At 48.7% G+C, this 19,418-nt stretch overlaps 7 protein-coding genes across 7 annotated transcripts; 5 read left to right on the forward strand and 2 right to left on the reverse strand.

Moving 5' to 3' along the window:
• Positions 1–116: 116 nt before the first annotated feature.
• N7487_004629 (putative glycosyl hydrolase) lies at positions 117–1,841 on the forward strand (the record flags this gene model as incomplete). Its single annotated transcript, XM_056872376.1, has 1 exon — positions 117–1,841. The coding sequence occupies one exon, from the start codon at positions 117–119 to the stop codon at positions 1,839–1,841; it is 1,725 nt and encodes a 574-aa protein (XP_056730096.1).
• A 4,502-nt stretch (positions 1,842–6,343) lies between these two features.
• On the forward strand, positions 6,344–6,922 carry N7487_004630 (short coiled-coil protein; the record flags this gene model as incomplete). Its single annotated transcript, XM_056872377.1, has 2 exons — positions 6,344–6,645; positions 6,739–6,922. 2 exons carry the CDS (start codon positions 6,344–6,346, stop codon positions 6,920–6,922), a joined length of 486 nt encoding a protein of 161 aa, XP_056730097.1.
• Positions 6,923–9,709: 2,787 nt separating this feature from the next.
• On the reverse strand, positions 9,710–10,678 carry artA (14-3-3 adaptor artA; the record flags this gene model as incomplete). Its single annotated transcript, XM_056872378.1, has 4 exons — positions 9,710–9,814; positions 9,879–9,949; positions 10,010–10,558; positions 10,618–10,678. The coding sequence occupies 4 exons, from the start codon at positions 10,676–10,678 to the stop codon at positions 9,710–9,712; spliced, it is 786 nt and encodes a 261-aa protein (XP_056730098.1).
• A 1,363-nt stretch (positions 10,679–12,041) lies between these two features.
• On the forward strand, positions 12,042–12,845 carry N7487_004632 (uncharacterized protein). Its single transcript, XM_056872379.1, has 4 exons — positions 12,042–12,256; positions 12,391–12,456; positions 12,516–12,581; positions 12,662–12,845. Exons 1-4 carry the CDS (start codon positions 12,123–12,125, stop codon positions 12,678–12,680), a joined length of 285 nt encoding a protein of 94 aa, XP_056730099.1. The 5' UTR covers positions 12,042–12,122; the 3' UTR covers positions 12,681–12,845.
• Positions 12,846–13,248: 403 nt separating this feature from the next.
• Positions 13,249–14,643, forward strand: N7487_004633 (ankyrin repeat domain-containing protein; the record flags this gene model as incomplete). Its single annotated transcript, XM_056872380.1, has 1 exon — positions 13,249–14,643. One exon carries the CDS (start codon positions 13,249–13,251, stop codon positions 14,641–14,643), a length of 1,395 nt encoding a protein of 464 aa, XP_056730100.1.
• A 236-nt stretch (positions 14,644–14,879) lies between these two features.
• On the reverse strand, positions 14,880–16,977 carry N7487_004634 (putative nucleoporin Nsp1; the record flags this gene model as incomplete). Its single annotated transcript, XM_056872381.1, has 3 exons — positions 14,880–15,089; positions 15,155–15,278; positions 15,338–16,977. 3 exons carry the CDS (start codon positions 16,975–16,977, stop codon positions 14,880–14,882), a joined length of 1,974 nt encoding a protein of 657 aa, XP_056730101.1.
• Positions 16,978–17,423: 446 nt separating this feature from the next.
• N7487_004635 (DUF5102 domain-containing protein) lies at positions 17,424–19,114 on the forward strand (the record flags this gene model as incomplete). The annotated part of the gene is made up of 2 exons (XM_056872382.1): positions 17,424–17,511; positions 17,571–19,114. 2 exons carry the CDS (start codon positions 17,424–17,426, stop codon positions 19,112–19,114), a joined length of 1,632 nt encoding a protein of 543 aa, XP_056730102.1.
• Between the last annotated feature and the right edge of the window lie 304 nt (positions 19,115–19,418).

Raw genomic sequence — 19,418 nt, forward strand, 5'->3', positions numbered from 1 at the left:
TCGCTGTTCTTTTTTTAGTCCTCATTGGGCACTCCTTACTCTCCATCCTTATAGACTGACTTCGAAATCCTGTGTTTGGGGATCTGATTCTGACAGGATACATTTCCTGAGGCAGAATGGCTCCCCAACACACATCTTTTACCCCCTTGGGGGCATCACGATCTCTATACGGTATTCTTATGCTTTGCTTCCTATCATTTTCAGCTGTGGCCAATGCGCTGGCGTATCCATCTCAGGAAGTTCTAGCACAACCTTCGGTTTCCAGTTCAATTGATGATCCCTCGGGGGAGACTGTCTTTGAGGGTGCTGAATCGGCACCGGAAGGGTCGATCCACAACCCCATTCTGAATACCTTGCAGGACCTTATCGCTGCCCTGCAGGTGATGCAAGACAGGTACTTTGTGCTGTGGCAGGGCACGTGGCCGACTAGCATTGATTGGACTGCGGCGGTGTTGGGCACACACGTTTCGGCTGCGCTCTCGTCTCTAACCTCAGGTCCGCTTGATATCCCCGACACGGATCAATTGCAAGGATTATCCTTCTTGAGGCTTGAGAATACCGTCAATCGGTTTTTCAGCCATACTTCCGCGTTCTACTTTGGCGAGAACTCTTTTAGTGTCAGAAACCAGGCCTACGATGACATGCTATGGGTCGTGCTAGGGTGGTTGGAAAACATCAAGTTCCAAAATCTTCACTCGGACCTTCACTATGTCTCCTCAAACAATAGTTCTGGAGAAGCTTGGTATGGTACTCAGTTCCAGACTTCTGCCGCACACAGAGCACGTATCTTTTACGAGCTCGCCTCCGCTGGTTGGGACAAGACCCTCTGCAATGGCGGCATGATCTGGAGCCCATACTTGATGCCGTACAAAAATGCGATTACGAACGAGCTATATATATCTGCAAGTATCGAGATGTATTTGTACTTCCCGGGAGATTCCATCGATGCTCCATTCCTTGTCGACTCACAAGGCACACAACCCGCACGGAAGAAGCCGCACGACCCCCTTCATCTGCAGGCTGCAATTGACGGGTATGAATGGCTCAAGAACTCAAATATGACTGGGATTGGCGGTCTATATGCAGATGGTTTCCACATCAGCGGCTGGCAAAGCGCATCAAATCCCGGCTCAGGACAATGTGATGTGCTCAACCCTATGGTCTACACATATAACCAGGGAGTCATTCTCAGCGGGCTGAGAGGACTCTGGCTGGCCACAAATTCGCAAGTCTATCTGCGCGATGGTCACGACCTTGTTCGGCAAATATTGCAGGCTACCGGATGGCCACATACCTCCAGCCAGCAGTGGAGGGGACTTGGTCGCGGAGGTGTGCTCGAGGATGCGTGTGATTCTCGCGGAGTCTGCTCCCAGGATGGACAGACCTTCAAAGGGATATTTTTCCACCACCTTTCGGCATTCTGTCGACCTCTTCAGCCGCAAGAGAAGCAGTTCCTGGCGGACGCGATCCGCAGACATGCAGCAGATGACGACTGGGCCGAAATCTATGAGCAGCATATGAGGCGGTGTCGCGCCTATGGTCCCTGGATTAAACACAATGCTCGAGCCGCTCTGATGACTCGTGACAGCGATGGCAAGTTTGGTACCTGGTGGGGCCGCTCGTATCATCAGCTGGATGCCGACGAGATCGTGGATAGCAGCACTATTCCGGATGGTGCTGTTGACTACCGCAACACCGAATATCACCCGACGTCCTCGACCACGGGCTTCACGCCGAAAGACTACAACGATCGTGGCCGAGGCCGCACAGTTGAAACACAGTCCGGCGGCATCGCTGTGTTGAGGGCCTTATATCAATGGCAATCCTATGATGCCCTGTGAACAAAACGCATGAAATCGTTTGGGGGTTGGTGTTCTGGTGGTAAATAAATCCTAGTCATGGCATTCAGAGCTTTGGGGACTCTTTTGTACAACCTATACAGTTTACAATTATTGGGTATCATTATCATATCCTTCAGGTTCAACATTGGCTTCTCAAGTCACAGGGCACAATATCAGTACCCATGCTAGGCTTAGTTGTCATTATGTGGAGCTGGAACTGCTTTCACATTTTGACAATCCCCCTGACACTTGGAAGTGCCGATCAAAACCGCAAACTTCACCGCTAGCCTTTGAATCCGATCATCCCTGAATCTCACATCGTGGATTCATCCAATTTCCAAGCAGAAGGATTGGCAGAAATGGATTCGCAGCTTCTACGTTGTACATTCCGATAGACCCATATCCGGAAAGCATGACACAACAAACTAGTAAGCCCAATCTGAAAACCGGATTACTTGATCGTCGGATCTGCGACAAGTGGACACTGGTGGCAAGCGATTGGGAGGTTTCTGTATTCTGTGTTACCTACATTGGGTTTGGCGGGAGACATTGTAAGAGACATTTTGAGGCTGACTTGGAATATAAGACATGTTTCTGGCGATCGATACACAACGTTGACGACTCTTGCCACTTCGGGTCTATTTATGCAGTACCCGCTTTTGCTGGAGTATAGATATGAGAAGCTAACAATATTATCTCTTGTGTTCCTGGGTTGAAACATACACAATGAAAGATCATCCATATGTTGTACTGTTTTTGCCACGGACAAGCTGTTTGATGCGTACTCTCAAGACCATACAATATATACAATAATTTGAGACGGCGTAAGACACCGTTCTGCGACACACTTGGCAAATTGATGTCCTCGGCTATAACATTGATATTAAACTCTATTTTATGTTGTACACACTACGCGGCTATCTACTTCGGGCCATTGGAGGGGGAAAAAAACAAAGATTATACGGAGTATTCGATTCTTCAATGCATGGAATGATCGGAAGAAGCCTTTTCACATACATAAGGTAGAATCCTTCGGATCAAGGCTACTTACTCTAAACGGAAATCCTGGAGCGGCATACCTCGACACAGCACACTAAAATGCTAGACCCTTGGAATTGTAGACCGGATGATTGGACCTAAATTATCCATCGAAGAAAGACGGGAAGGTGGCCACTTACAAGACGGAGAGGGGCCGAAAAGAAGCACAAAAAGAAGGGGGAAAAAACCCACTTCTAGCGTGCAACTAAACATCCTTGACGCCTCCTCCGTAATGGGGGGAACGAAAAGTCGCGTTCGTATCGGTGGGGGGTTCGGGATAGTGTAGGGCACGAATCAACGAAACGAAAGGCACCTGCAGATCGGCGGATACCTGGGTTTTGACCGTCATTCGGAATGGTTTTTTCTTTGGGGGAAAAAAATGAAAAAGCAATTTCATAAAGGTTCGCATGATATTACGATGTGCAACTTACCGGGATGTCTCATAAATAAAGTATGTACGGAGTAATAACTAATGGGTTTATATTAAGGTGATCATGGGCTGATATTGATTTTGTCTCAGTTGCCCCAATAACCACGTTTTTTCTTTCCCTTTTGTTTAGCGGGAACCATCCGAATTAATCTAAACGTGAACCAGTGTACTCCGTACTCCGGTACGGAGTATAATAATTTATTAAGCTACTAGGTAAATACCTAATACCTTATGTAAATACACAATCTTAAAAACACGGTTCTTATCGACCTTTTTAGATTACGGCCCAAAAGCATGTCACACGCCCCCACCTCATGGACTTCGGTGAAGAGGACAAAGTTACAAGTACACCTTTGGTAGTTACACCTGTGTTCACGAGAGAAGTACTAGATACGGTATTAGGTCTGAGCGTGGAACCGTTCCCCCCTAGGGCTAAAAGTCATCTGACAACGGGATCCAGGAACGCATCTGGTTTGATAGAGGAGGGGGTGAGTTGGCTGTCACCGACCGCATAAGCACCAAAGCTAAGCGGGGCACGAAGTAAGTATGACTTGAGTATTGATAGCTTTTCCCTTAAATCACTTTTTTTGTGCTTATGTTCTGACGGGGCTATCTCGGCAACAATGAAAACGATGAGGGCGGAAGACTAGTACATATCCCCGGACCTTGAAAAATAAATGACGTCGGCAATTTTTTGGTTAAGTTGCCTACGGGTATAATATTGCCGGGACTGGGGAGCATACAAAGTATGTTGTAGAGCTAAAAAAACAATTTAAGATCGGCACCTATGATGGCACTCAGTTTCACCTCCTTTTTGACTAGCGGACCATCGAATAGTAAGGAAGTATGTCAAAATCCATGGTAATGACTGATCGTCTGAAGCCCAAGCGTTGGGCGCACATTGGTTGTGAGGGAGTGGGCTAAAAACGGGAGATGGTGAGTGGTCGCGGGATATTACGACAGGCCCTTAGGTGCGGAGCCAAAAAAAAAAAAAACGCAGTGCCACTGAACTTTCCTGTGAGGTAAGCTGGTCAGTTAGTTTCTCCGATTATTCTTAACTGTGAATCTTTGGGATTTTTGTATTTGCTTGTTTCCTTTTTTTTGGTGGCGGTGGAGGCGGCTAACGAGGGGCGACGGGGATTTATGGTCGGATCTGTTTTCCTGCCTTCCAGTACACTGTACATAAAAATGTATATTTTATAATTTTATATTGGCAAATGGACAATTTACATATTAGGACAGCCTTGTTTGACCTCACCTGTATGGGGGTATTGGTACGGAGTCCTCCTTTGTCCCTCGGCCGATCTTGCCCCAGGGCGGCTTGTGTCTACCCCTTGGAATCTTTGTCGCCGTACCGAGATATAGTCCGTAGAATTATACATCGCAAACAGTGTAGTATACGAGGTACCGTTCCTCATTCTATAATATGTGTACGGGCTACTTAATAACTGCGATGTGTACATGAGAAATTACGTTGTAGGGGCCAATGATATTCATGGCGTCATTTGACTCTTGAGGCTCGATCGACATTGCATGCCCCCCCTCCCCTGAAGGACGGGGGTATGACCACATGCGCAATATTGGATATTGGATATTGTATAATACATTATAACTACTCTCTATAATAGCCAATATTAGATCGATTTTGAATTTTATTATTATTATCCCCCAGGTTATGGGACATCTTAAAACCCAGTTCCCAGAGCCAGATGACTTGGAATTTAAATAAGAGAAAGCATACTCCGTACGTACATACAGAGACTTAGAAAGGTATTCAATTTCACAATACGTGTCAAATCATTGCTACACTAGCGGTGGAGGCAGAAGAGCGGAACCGGAGAAGCAAGTGCCCTATGAGGTACCAAGTACTTAATCGGAGTAAGGTTTTAATAGTAGATTCGGTGTACTAGGTACTTGTCGGGGAGGTGTGTGTGGAAAGGGGAATCTAAGGAGCCACCCGTTAGTTCCTGAACGCCTCTCATTTCTAGAAAATCCCCTCCTTTTTCCTTTTTCCGTATCCTCACCGGGGTCTATTTTATTTATTTTTTTGGATGGTATAAATTATTTGAAATTTTAGATTTATCTATTTTATATTGTATATTGTCTACCTACCAAGGTTACTATTTTAATAGTGTGCCACACACACTCTGAGGCATTGGTAATATAGATTAATTCATTACAAACATATATGTAGGTAAAATAAAAAGTAATACAGAACTTATAGAGGAAAAAAATAAAGGAAAATAAAGGAAAATAAAGGAAAATAGAAGAAAAAATAAGAAAAAAGAACCCTCTCGGAGGGATGATCCAAGGGACATGGGTTCCTCTAGTACTGAAAAGGTGCTAAGATAGACAAATTATACTGTAGACTCCATAGGTACCCCTGGTTACCGCACCCGTCGTACCACAATTCAGGTCACTTTCAAGTACACTGTGCTGTAACGCCGATACCGAAACTCTCTTGGTTTTTCCCCCAAAGCTCTTTTCGGTTTTCTGACTCCCCTTCTCTCTCTTTCTTTCTCTTCGTTCTATCTTCTGTCTCTTCTCTTTAAACCTATTCCTATATCATCTCTAGCCTCGATTCTGCCTCTCTTGTGGCCAGCCTCTCTTTCCGGAAAGAGAGAAGAAGAAGAAAAAATTTCCCCCAACAGACCTTCCCTTTGAACCCACTCCGGTTACCTTTCCCTCCCCTCTTCCCACCAATCTCGAATTGCATTCACCCCAACCCACGCCTTTCGAAATTACTCGCCTAGTCAGAGTCGACCACGGTCGTCTTGAAAATTACACAATCCTCCTCTCCTACTCGAATTTTTACCGACCCGGTAGCTACCTCAAGCGTAACACAGATTTCTCATCTGGGGTACATCGCTAGGGGTAGACCGTGGTCGTTCATCAGCCGCCACCTTTTTATTCCCTCCGGCCTCTTTTCAATTCGCAAATCCCCAATCGTGGAAGCTTTATCATACCGCCATCCTGGACCTCCTTTCGATTCTCTGTGTCGCGAGCAGTAACCCTTATGGCATCAGATACAGAAATGACTGAAGCTTCCCCTGTTGATACTCTGCCGCAACCAAACGACGGTGGCCGCATGCATATGTCATCCCTCTCGTCATCTTCTTCCATATCCGACGCGGAAAACGAGCGTCGAGGCCGATCAGAACGTCCGCGTATGGCGAGCCGCAAACCCAGTGCTTCGATCCTTGTCCCTCGGGACCACCCCGAAATTGAAATCGAGGAGGAGGAGTTTCCCCCAGACGACGCCCGCGCAATGAGTCCACGGCGCAATTCTGCCGATCTGGAGCGTTTGGGCAAGGAGGCCCGGCAAACCCTGCAGGAGTGAGTTTACAAAAACGTCTTTAAGGCGTTTTGATACTGAATTATGCAAATTCGAAGATTTCGGTAGCTAACCGAGTGAACTAAAAAAAATAGACAAGCCAAGGCTCTCCAATCGTCCCTTCAGGCTCTTGCCGAACGCATCGATGCAGTCAAATCAGACCATGATAAGTTGGAAAACGAGAACAAAATCTTACAAGACTACATCGGTGGTCTCACTCGCAACATGACCAAGAGCGAAATGACTCGGAGTACGAAAGCACGCAAAGCACAAAAATAAACCGGCTTTCTTCCGAACAGATGTCGCAAGGTGGCCGGATACACATCCCGTGAACATCAATCGGGAGGGATCGCCTGTTGTTTTGCGGCAGGGGGGGGGTTCCATGCGTTGCATATCGTCACCGGTTTTACCGAGGATTCGAATTATTTTCACTTCATTACGACTAAATCCCTGGTCAACGGATTTCTATTCTCACCGCACATTCAAGCGGTCGCTCAATGAGTTACATGCCGAATGTCAGCATGTCACGGTCTCATAAAACAGCAGGGTTAGGGAATTCCTGGTTACAGTTTTCTCTTTCCGCAAATGGGGTCAGCATTTACCCGAGGGCAATCTTACGGTTGCCATTTTCGCACACATCATATCTGCCACCCGACTGGTTCGAGTGGCCACCCTCTGGAACACACCACATGTCCGTTTGAAAACGCCACAAAGTCATCATCTCTGCAGTCCCCCCTGTTCAAACCGGGGTCGGCTGCTGAACCGGGGGGGAGGCTGAATCCGAATCATTTTACTCAAGGGGGAACTTCAATTGTTCGTGACATCATTGCATGCCTGCGTGCACAGTGGCCACCTGACTTTGCTTGGCATTTGAATTTCCAGTCTTCATTACATCATCCTCAAAGTCGGTGTGCAACCTGTTTATCCTATCCTAACACAGTGTTCCACTCTTGCCTCTCTTCAACCCTGTCGATATTATTGGCTCTCTTTTTTTCACCCTCTATTCCTCACTCGTTTCATTTTGGCGTTTTTTTTTGTTTTGTTTTGTTTTGTTTTGATGGTGGCTCAGTGAACACGTTTCACTTGTACTTTTTCTTCCTTTTTTTGTTGTCTTTCGATGCATAGCACCTTGGGCGTTTCGGGGACTGGGACTAGACTCGATTTGATTGAATGGCTCTGCTGGAGCATTGAAATGTTTCTTCGTCATGAGCATTGCATGGTGACGGTCATCGCCACAACAGAACGGCGTGGGAAGTGGAAAGCATCTTAGGGGTCTTTTGGAGCAGTCCATTCATCTTCTTCTCTTTCCTCACATGCCTTCTCGATATTCGGGAGGCTCTCTGTACATCTGCATATCCATTGTTTTTTTTTTCCTCTACTTTCTTCTGCTGTCTCCACTGGACTGACTCGCGTCTCCACGTGGGGAGACAAAAGATGCCGCTTTTCATCATTGTTATCATTGTGGCTCTATTTCTGCTTCTTGCTTCTTGCGCTTGACATACCCAGGAGCGTGCATGTCTCAGGTCCTCCATTTTCCCTTTATTGTCCTCATACCCCTTTTTTATCGAGCCCACGTGGCTGGTAGCATTGTGGTTTCGACCATAGCAATGGAAAATTATTTCAATTGAGTCTTGTCTTTTGTAGATCTGTATAAAACCCATCAAAATTTCCATGTTTGCTATACCAGGAGATTAGACATCGAAGAAGCGATGCTCATCAAAACACCATCCAATCTTAGACTATTGAGCCATTTGCAAGGAACAAATGAACAAACAGTATTGCATGCATACTAATCGAAGAAAGCGACGATCAATCGAGATGTGACATCGGCAGGCGCACATAAGCTCGATAGTGTCTTAACTAATACAGCCACTGATATCATTGCGGCTTCGTCTGCAGTACGCGGGCGTATGCATCTCCGCACACCCTAGTCAGATATATAGTACCCATTCCATTCTCCGAATCAAGACTAGTTTGTATTGACCGTCTGGTAATTCTTTTGGTTTACATACCTAGTCTGTCAATTCTTGTGGGGATGGTTTATATGGATGTATCTTATACTGACCTTGCTGTATATATTGAATTATATGATACATACTCTCTCACTTGGATGCTAACTGGGCATGGGTCTATATTTCAGACCATTGTGAAGTCCTCGCCTAGGCCAATAAATTATATTTATATTTACGTATATATATATGTTGTTGGTTGTTCGTAGTAAATGATTAGATCGGTGTCCTTGATATGCTGATCAGTGGCCATGCTACTAACGGACAGGGAATGAAGATATTGTGGGCAAGGGAGTATGTTAACCCAGCGACAGGATGAACTTATTATATGTATGCTAGCTTCTGCCCGGCCTAGTTTACTTGGACGGGCAGCGCGCCATGTACCCTGCGACATCTAGGGCAATAAACATAGACTCATACACACATAGTCATCTATGCTCTAGCTACAATGATTCGCAAAGAATTACCGGAACAGTGTACGAGAGATTATCTTCGAAACCACATCTAGTGAGAATCAGAACGCCACATGGCACATATACGGGGGAAGTGATCAATGGGAAAGGTGAAAAGCCATGTTAGGGATCAGCAGGGATACCCTTGTTGAAGTCCTGATAAGGAACTGATTTGAGAAAATTCTGTGTATGTGTGTTGGGCTGGGAGAGTGCGCGCAAGGGGACTCTTTGGGTAGTTAAGAGGCAAAGTAGACAAAATAACAAGGAGAATGAAAAAAACGAAAAGAGACAGGATGGATATCCCCCAGGGCAGAGAACAAGCGCCGGGCCAAAGCAGAAGGCAAGTAGGCAAATAGAAAAGATTCAAGGCAAAAATGGCAGAGCATCGACGCCCAAAGACTGGAGTATTTCTCACACCAAACCCTTGCGAGTCTCTGCGATACTATAGACCGACAATCGGGCCAATGCATCTCATCGTCCTTTTCTCCTTCGCGTCAAATCTATGTCCTTGCACTAGAAGACCCGTCGCGCACTCTTTCTCTCGGTTGTGCCATCCGTCCCGAGGACGTGTGTCCATCAACAAGGTCTTTTTAGATGTTAATCATTTACTCGGCGGCGGGCTTCTCGGCCTCAGCGGCCGGGGCCTCCTCCTTCTTCTCAGCAGGGGCAGCCTCGGAAGTGGGCTCAGCCTCGGACGAGGTCCAGAGGGTCTGGTGGGAAATGCGGGTCAGCGTATGAACAAATTGAATCACCAGATGATTTAAAAAAACTTACGAGGTTGTCACGGAGGAGCTGCATGATGAGAGTAGAGTCCTTGTAGCTCTCCTCGCTCAGGGTGTCGAGCTCTGCAGACAAAAATATTAGCTTTAGCCCATGGAAGTGGCAAAATATGCAGTTTCACATACCAGCAATAGCATCATCAAAGGCAAGCTTGGCGAGGTGGCAAGCCTGATCAGGGGAGTTCAGGATTTCGTAGTAGAAGACGGAGAAGTTGAGGGCGAGTCCGAGACGAATGGGGTGGGTAGGGGCAAGGTCAGTGGAGGCGATCTCGGTGGCAGCCTTGTAGGCCTCCAGAGAGTGGTCGGCAGCACCCTTGCGGCGGTCGCCAATGGCGAACTCGGCAAGGTAGCGGTGGTAGTCACCCTTCATCTTGTGGTAGAAGACCTTGGACTCGCCGCTCTGGGCAGACTTGATAAGGTGCTCGTCGAGAACCTCGAGGATATCGTCGCAGATCTTGGCAAGCTCGGCCTCGATCTTCTGGCGGTACTCCTTGATGAGAGTGACCTGGGACTCGTTGCCCTTGGACTCCTCCTTCTGCTCAATAGAGGTGACGATTCTCCACGAGGCACGGCGGGCACCGATGACGTTCTTATAGGCGACAGACAGGAGATTACGCTCCTCAACGGTGAGCTCAACATCGGCCGAGGCGACGACCTTCATGTTCTCAACCATCTCTGTGTCGCATTGTCAGAGATCTGTGCAACTAAACGATCTAGATTTAAGAGGAACCAACCTTCATAGCGCTCGGCCTGCTCAGCGAGCTTGGCGAGGTAAACAGCGTCTTCGTGACCCATGGTGAATGTGTGTTTTCTACAGTCAGAACTAAGTTAGCCAAATTTTTTTTCTTCCCTCACAAGAGTTTTGATTCTCGGATTGATGGTGTTTTGGGATGAGGGCTGGAAATCACGCCATCGGAACAGTGCAAGTAGGCGATGGCGAGGGGTAGATATCAATCCTCGATCACCCCCCTTCAAATATACGGGGAAGGGCCCAGTTAATTTTCCATGAGTATCACGTAGAAGATCTCTGAATCAAGATATTTGGACCAAAGACTAAAGACCCCAGAGATTTGGTCGATCATGACGATCGTGGCGGTTACAGGGCCCTTGGTCTTCCCGTATGTCGTTGGGGGGTATCGCAAGAAAGCGGTCGCGGCAACGGTTTAACGAGTAAACAAGGAGACGAGAACATTTGGTTTCCACCGCAAATTGTGGCGCGATTCCATGGTTTGAATTTTGGGGGAGGGGATTGTAGTTTTCAGATGGTCTCTTTCCACCATGAATGTTGATATGTGTGGGTTTTGCGTTGATGACGGGGGATGGGCATAGAAATGGGGCGAGGAGAGGGCAAATTCAACTCGGAAAACAACAGGAGGACACTGACCTGGTTTATGAAAGAGGAAAAGAAGGTGATTAAGGAATAGCGAGATGGATGAAAGATGGAAGTGAAAGAGTAGGGAGTTGAGAGAGAGGAGGTAGGAGGAAAGGAGGGGGGCAGAAGGCGGTGTTGTTGGGATTTACCTGAACAACCCACTTCGGGCTTTGTGTTTTTTTGTGAAATATCAAAAAAAAAGGGTACTTGAGGTCACTTGAACTTGTTCTTCTTTTTTAATCTAATTTATTATTTTATATGCCTACAAAATCCTCAAGAACATATTACTTTTTCGCCATATACTATACACAAATCTTCTCTCATCGCTTCTGTGTGGTTCGGTGGGCCTCCTACAGCGTCATCCCCCATTCCGCATCCGCCAATCGCCCGGGGGTTCCTTACTTGCGCCTCATTCGAGATCACAAAAGGCAGACAGGATACGTTCGAAACAGTCTAGAACGAGGTGGGATGAAGTAGGGCTCTCTACTACCAGGCTATCTGTATCGTAAAAAGGTAAAAAAGAGAAATACGAGGGAGAAAAAAAAAAGCGTCAGCTGCAATAAATCAATGATGTGACCACCCCTGTGATCAATGTAGTTGAAGTACTCTACCATATCGTATACAAGGGCCCAAGTGGAAAGTCGAATGAGAAGGCCGCGACTTATCAGAAATTTTTGTTCACATGACCTACGCTCTGACATAAGCTTGCTCCTTCCGAATACCATCACATGATGTTTCTTGGCACGTAACGTCATTTGCTATAAGCTTGCCTTGCTTTAGCCCTGGAGTTCTCCTCGTACTTTGTCAACTTCATCCTGAATTCATCTCACAAATCTCATTTTTAACTCCTCTACCATCCAAATCATCATGCTTCGTCAATTTGTCCGTCCCGCCGCTACTGCCAATCGGGCAGTCTTTACCCGCTCCTTCTCGGTAGCTGTCCCTCGTATGGGCGAAGGTGACACTGGTGCTCCCCGCTCTAGCGGTGGTGCGTCTTCTGGGTAAGTCAGATGCAAGTTGACTGCGAAACTTACACTCCAAGTTCGATTGCAACGAGCAGACAGCCCGATATCTGCCTTGCCGCAGTGAGATGACATCATAGCCGTATGATCACTAACATATGTCCCTTTACTAGTGACGCATTCACCAAGCGCGAGGCTGCCCAAGAGAGCCTTTACATCCGTGAGAAGGAGCTTGAGAAGTAAGTTTTGCAACGCCGAGAACAATCAGGCTGCAGCGGAGGGCTAATTGGTTTGATAGGCTTGCTCAGCTCAAGAAGAAGATTAGCGAGCAGCGCAAGCACTTGGATGAGCTTGAGAACCACATGTAAGTGCAAGTCTGGAAATACTCCCCTATCTATTTCCTCTTTCCATTGTAAATGACATGGCTAACTGGCTTCTTTTTAGTGATGGCTTGAGCCGCTAATGGGCTCCGTACACCCACCTTAAGTTTAATATGAAGAAATCCTCCAATTGCTGTGTATAATACCATCTCCGCTCCAATGAGCTACCGTGCCTACCTGCTGCCTTGAGATCGTGTCGTTTTCAGCGCCTGTTCCTAAACATAACATCGCTCTGCCATAGCATATGGAGTTTTTCCGCTCTTATGTATAGTGCTTAGTAGCTCGCTTGGAAATATCTAGGAAGGCTCGGCACCATCAACTAGTGTTTATCCCTGTAGCCTTAACATACTACCCGTATATTTTCGCGGTTATTGTACGGTGCAAGAGATTTTCTTATTTTTCTAGATAATGTTTATGGTGTTTGGAAAGGCCTCAACTAACCCGAGGAAATTACCTTGTAGTGAATGTTACCAATCGTCTCCACTTAAAACAAAGCGGGATACTAGTCTACGGAGTAGTTACCCGGCCCTGCCAATTAACTCGACGCCCATATATAACAACACCCGCAGGGGGGTTGAGTTACTTGGTAAGGATCAGGTACACTGAGGCTCCTTCCATCTTACCTAGACTAAATTTCCGACAAATACCCCCATGACTCTTTTTATCCTACCAAACGAGCTTCTCCTAGCCATAGCGGAGACCCAAGACTGCCAAAAGGACATAAATGCATTTGCAAGAGCCAGTCGTCGCTGTTATCTTCTCTTGAACCCTTTACTCTATGCATACAACGCCCGACAACACCAAGGGAGCGCACTCCATTGGGCAGCAAACCAGGGACAATTAAGAACAGCCGAAGAATCACTCCGACAAGGAGCAAATATCGAATCGAGGCACAAGAAAACAAGAAAAACGCCATTGATACAGGCCGCTCAATGTGGCCATGCAGATATTGTTGCGATGCTGTTGGCACATGGAGCCAATCCGCACGCCAAAGGCGGCCAGGGGACCAAAGACCCAATCACATCGGCCGTGCTCCGCAACAGAGCAGCCGTCGTTCGAATTTTGCTTGATAACGGCGTTGATGTGAATCTGACGGGCTACAAGGGTAGCCTATTGCATCTTGCGGCTGAAAAATGCCACAACAGCCGCGAGGAAGTGGCGAGAGTTCTTATTGAGAAAGGTGCCAACCTAGAATCTGTGAATGACGTGAACGAAACTCCGTTGCAGGTAGCATGTGAGTCTGGCTCCGTGGGAGTGGCCCGATGTCTAATAGAAAGCGGTGCCAGCTTGGATATCCGGGGTTTACATGGAAGGTCACTTCTGCATCTGGCGTCCTCCATGGATATCAATACTACCAAGTTGCTGGTGGAGAAAGGAGCCGATCTCGAGGTGCGAGACAAGTATGGCGAGACACCACTACATCTGGCATGCTGGTTTGGCCGGGTAGAAACTGCCGCTTTCCTGCTGGATCAGGGTGCAGATATAGAGGCAAGATCGTCAAATGGGAGCACGCCATTGCTGAGGGGGTTACTCTGGGAGTGCAGTGTACGTAGGGACCTGGGGCCGGACTCTGTGACCGCTCTTCTGCTGGAACGAGGCGCCAATCCAGGGCAGGGAAATGACTCCAATATCACACCATTGCATTGTGCGACGTCGAAAGAAGATCTAGGGCTGTTCAAGAGATTCCTACAGTATGGCGCGGACCTGGAGCCTAAAACTAGGCTGGGAGTGACACCGCTGCACAAACTAGCGCGTTCTGGCGCTCTGGAGTCCGCAAGGTATTCGTTGCAAAAAGGCGCTGATGTACAACCAAGAGATGGAGAAGGCAATACGCCATTGCACCTGGCAGCGCAGAAAAACGACGTGGAATTTGTCAGATTGCTGCTAGATGCAGGTGCTGACAGGCTGATCAAGAATCATAAGGGTCAATTGCCTGTACATCTGGCAGCAAAAGGAACAGCTAAATCAGAAGGAGTACAGAAATTCGAAGAAAGACAAAGAAAAGTGGTAGATCTTCTGGAGGCTCAGTCTGAGCATCCACATTAGCAACAGTGACCAGAAGGACATAATGTACAATGAGCATCTGAGAAGAATTTGTCAATCCTATGGCATTGGATTTTACGAAGGTTCAAAGTTGTTAATCACAAAGCGCATGAAAGCATTTTATTGTGACCGACTATTAGCATTCCCTGACTACAACAGAACATTCCCCCAAAGCACATCGAGGTGCCAAGTAGCCGATAACTCCGAGTTCAAATCATTAGAAAAGTGCATCCACCCCTTTACCGTCCTTGCATGAAGGAGCGGTAGAAATCATCAGCGGTGTTGTTGTTGCCCATACCATTGTTAGGATAGCCGTATCCGAGACGGGCAGAGATCGATTGGCCTGCTTTTTGAGCGGCGGCAACCTTGGACTGCAGGTCCGAAGTGCCTTGGTCGATGACCTGTAGCTGGGATAGGTGCGCATTGAGAATGCGGACAATCTGCGAGATCTATAGAGATGTGTGAGCAAAAAGAATCCTCACAAAAAGGGGATCAGTCCTGGGTTGTGACGTACCGGCTCATCTGCTTTGTTGGTCTTGGTCAATGTGGATGAAGCACCGTTGACCTCTTCAATCATGCTGGTGAGATCCTTGCCCATTTCGTCCAAGCGTTCCGAGAGCTTCTCGGCCAGTTTGTAACTAATGGCTATGTTAGCAAACCCATATATCTCAGATATTGTGTTGTAGATTGTACTTACGTTGTCTCGCGCTCCTGGTCAGGTCCTTGAAGGGACTCTCCAGGGCCCACCTGCTTGGTAACCATCTCGTCGACTTCACGCTCGTATCGATCCAACCATGAGCTGAGCTCATCCTGTTGACCTTCAACCGCTGAAAGTTGACGCTCAACCTCCTGGGTAGCTCGATCCGCATCAACAGTGCTGCCGTACAGCTTCTGGACTTTAGTACCATTATCCACCAGCAGACGGTCCCACTCGGAAACCTTCTCCGCCTGCTCGCGGAAGTCCTTTTGATATTTGCCAAGATCTGTGGCCCATCGGGTAATTATCTCATCCATGGTCTTGTTCTTCAGACGTGACTGGGCTGGAGGGGCGGGCCCCGTGGTGGACTGGCCAAGGGCGGAGGGCCCAGCTGCTGGAGCAGCGCTGGTAGCGGTTGTAGTAGTAGCGGCGGTCGTTTTACCACCAAGGCCACCAAGGGGTGCTGAACTGGTAGAGGTCGCTGGCTGAGTCGATGGTGTAGTAGTAGCAGCTTGGCCAAACAGGCCGCCCGTAGGTGCAGCAGCTGTAGTAGTAGCAGGCGCGGCAGTGGCCGCAGTACCTGGAGTAGTGGAGGGAGCTGAGGCCCCAAACAGGCCACCCCCAAGAGGAGCCGTTGCCGGAGTAGTGGAGGGAGCAGCTGTGGATGTGGCAGTTCCGGTGGAGGGGAAAAGAGACTTTTGAGGGGTAGCACTCGACGTGGCAGGAGCTCCCAGTGAGAGAGTTGTGTTTGCGGTGGAGGCAGGAGCGCCTAGGGCCGGGAATGCAGACTTAGGAGCGGAGGCGCCGCCGGGAGCAGCGGTATTGCTGAACAGAGACGGTGTCTGCGAGCTTGGCGCACCAGCCGCGGGTGCAGCTGTGCCGAAGAGTGGCTTGGAAGTGGTGTCTGCAGCAGTCGTAGGAGCGGTTGTCTCGGCTGGCTTGTTTGCACCGAATAGGCCGCCGCTGGGCGCAGCAGCGGTTGCACCTCCTCCAAACAGCGGCTTGGTTGCTCCTCCTCCAAACATATTGTTAGATGGCTGCGCCTGTGAGGTAGCAGGCGTGGTAGATGATGGCGCAGCGGTGGGGGTAGTCGAGACTCCGGGTTTCGCAGCCCCGAATAAGCTGCTGGGTGGGTTGGATGCAGGCGGGGGACCAGCAGGGGTGGTGGAGTTGTTGCCGAACAGATTGCCTCCTGCGGGAGCAGGGGTTGCTGTTGGGGCCGCGTTGCCGAACATACTCTTTGTGCCCGCGCCACCGAACAGCGGGTTGCTGGCAGGTGTGGTCGATTCTGTAGACTTGTTGGGAGTCTGGCTGCCGGCAGCGGCGCCGAAGAGTGAGTTGGGCTGCGTGCCAGTTGCGGATGGAGCCTTGCCGCCGAAGCTGAAGGCCGAGGTAGTGCCGTTGGTCGCATTGGAAGCGCCTGCATTGCCGAAGGTTGGTGTGCTTTGGCCACTTGCGGCATTCCCTCCGAACAACGACGGCGATGCGCTGCTGCCGGTGGCTGAAGCTCCAACATTACCGAAGAGGCCACCACTAGACGCATTGCTATCCTTGTTGGCGCCGAAAGTATTGCCTGCTGTGCCGAAAAGACTTCCGCTGGAAGCGCCAGTCGAGGCTGGGGTGCCGAAAGAGAACGCCATGGTGTTGGTGATCGAGCTCGAGGATTGAGAGGGAAAAAAGCTGGATGGAGAGAAAGCACCAGGGGAGGCGGGCCTGCAGAATGGATCAAAAGATCCAACAATGAGAGAATGGAGCTCTTGATCAAATTGATCGAGACAGAGAGCTTAAGGGTGGAATGAGAAAAGCAGGACAAGAAAGTCGAGACAATAGACAATAATAATTGGGAAGGAGTTTGGCAAGCACGCGCTGAAATGTTTATGCCTTGAATACAAGGCATCAATAATGCCTGAATAAATTGGCCAGATTACAGAAGTGGTGCCTAAGGCAGATACGTTCTGGACTCACATCGATCGCAGGGCAACAGGTCGTCACTGCACACTACACACGGCCCCATTGCATTTTTGAGTTGTTCATTTCTGTGTGCCCCTTCTTTCATGTTATAACATCCTGAATTTAAGCTGCAATCATGTCGGAGGGGCCGTCCGATTTGTCTAGTTCGCATCTAGAGCCCCCCAGCAGGACTACAGAATTGCAAGATCCAGGAGCTGGCGATTGTACATTACCCTTGGATATACTTGAATATTTGTTTTGAAACTGACATTTTTCTTAGCAGCTTCTGAAAGCGACGAGGAATACTTCTCAGATGCTAATGAAGACAACCCCCAACTCCAGTCACTCCCACAATCCGGTCGCACTTCCCCTGTCCCACGAACACGAGTTGAGAGGGTTGACAGCAGCACCCAACATGGCGAGATTCCGGGCACAGCAGCATTCGGAAAGAGAGAACAGGATGCAGTTCCCGACGAGATCGAGGTTATTCCAGAAGGCTCACACAGCCAGACACGTTCGCCCGCGGGGTCAGAGGACCAAACCTTGAGTCCTGAAGGCTCGCCGATTCCGCGCACAGTGGTCGAGAAGGTGGACCCTGACGAACCTAGCCATGGCGAAGTTCCTGGCACATTGGCACATGAACAGCGTCTCGCCGATGCTGTGCCCGACGTGGTGACCAAGGTTTCAGATTCCGAGGGCAGCCCAACGCCACCGACGTCCCACCCTACACCTCCTGAAGTCGATGGGACTCTAACAGAAATCCCTGAGACACGGCTCGAGCGAGTGGATACAATACCCGCCGATGAAGACCTACCGTCACACCCACAAGCCCATACAGGCTCAGCAAGTGACACATTACCCGATACGGTAGAAACCGTCCCGGATGTCTCAATAGATGATACAGACCTGGAAACAAAAGACCTCTCATTAGAGGATGACATGAACGACGACCACGGATATGAAAAGCAAGAAGCGGGTGATGATTTTGATGAATTTGTAGAAGAGCAGGAAGACATGGGGGATGATGATTTTGGGGATTTCGACGACGGCTTCCAAGAGCCCATTGCAGAGGAAGCTCCCGCAGACGAAACTGCGGCACCTCAGCAAGCCAACGCACCTCCACCTCTTATTGACTTCGACACATTCAAATCTACTTCCGAACTCCTCGATTCCCTCCAAGACACCCTCAACATCCTCTTCCCCGAATCCCAAGACATAAGCTCCCTCACCCCCGTCGAGCCCATCCCAGACTCCGCCGCAATCTTCAGCACCGAGCGATCCCTCTCACTATGGTCCCAGCTCGTGGCACCACCCCCTCTCCAGCCCCAAAACTGGGTGAAATCTCGCATCCGCCGACTATTCCTCGTATCCCTAGGCGTGCCTGTTGATCTGGATGAGATCCTTCCAGCCTCCAAACAGAAAAAGCTTGTTCTACCTTCTATTGATCTTGAAGGGACCGGCGCAAAGAGCCCTGGCGCTCGCTCCACCAGTCAAGTCCGAAAAGAAGAAGGCAACGACAACAACACTACCGAAAAGGAGCAAGCTCCCTCCCGTCAGAAGACTGCTCCTCGCCGCGGCGCACCTCCGGCGCCGGAAATAGATCTCTCGGCGGTCCGCCGGCTGTGTGCCACTACCGATGCTGCACTGAATGGTCTCACGGATCCAGAGTTGAAGCTGCATGTCCAGGAACTAAACCAGGTTGCCCAGCGCGCTAGTTCGGTGTTGGAGTACTGGCTGAAGCGGCGGGATGGGTTGGTTGGCGAAAAAGAGGCTTTCGAGGGCGTCATTGAGAACCTCGTTAGTCATGTTAGGAGAGTCAGAAAGTAGTCTTTTCTTACTCTCGGCACTTGGTGTACTATCTAAATGCCCAATATAATATATTTTGTATAATCTAATATCGATACCAGAGAAACTGATTTATCTGGAATATGTAAGCAAGTTCTTAGTCTCCCTACACTACTGGAGAAGTAAGGAAGGTGGTTGTTAAAACAGGGCTTATTGGGTTTCGACATGGAGCCTTGGGTTCAATATGTGTTTTTTTTTCCTTTTCATTTCAAGTACGATTCAATCCTGTCCGTGATGCCTTGAGATACATAAACAAAGAGAAAAACTAGACGGAACCGTAGAATCC

Source organism: Penicillium crustosum (genome assembly GCF_028827405.1).
Source record: "Penicillium crustosum strain IBT 35664 chromosome Unknown utg000002l_segment0_segment0, whole genome shotgun sequence".
NCBI classification, from domain to species: Eukaryota; Fungi; Ascomycota; class Eurotiomycetes; order Eurotiales; family Aspergillaceae; genus Penicillium; species Penicillium crustosum.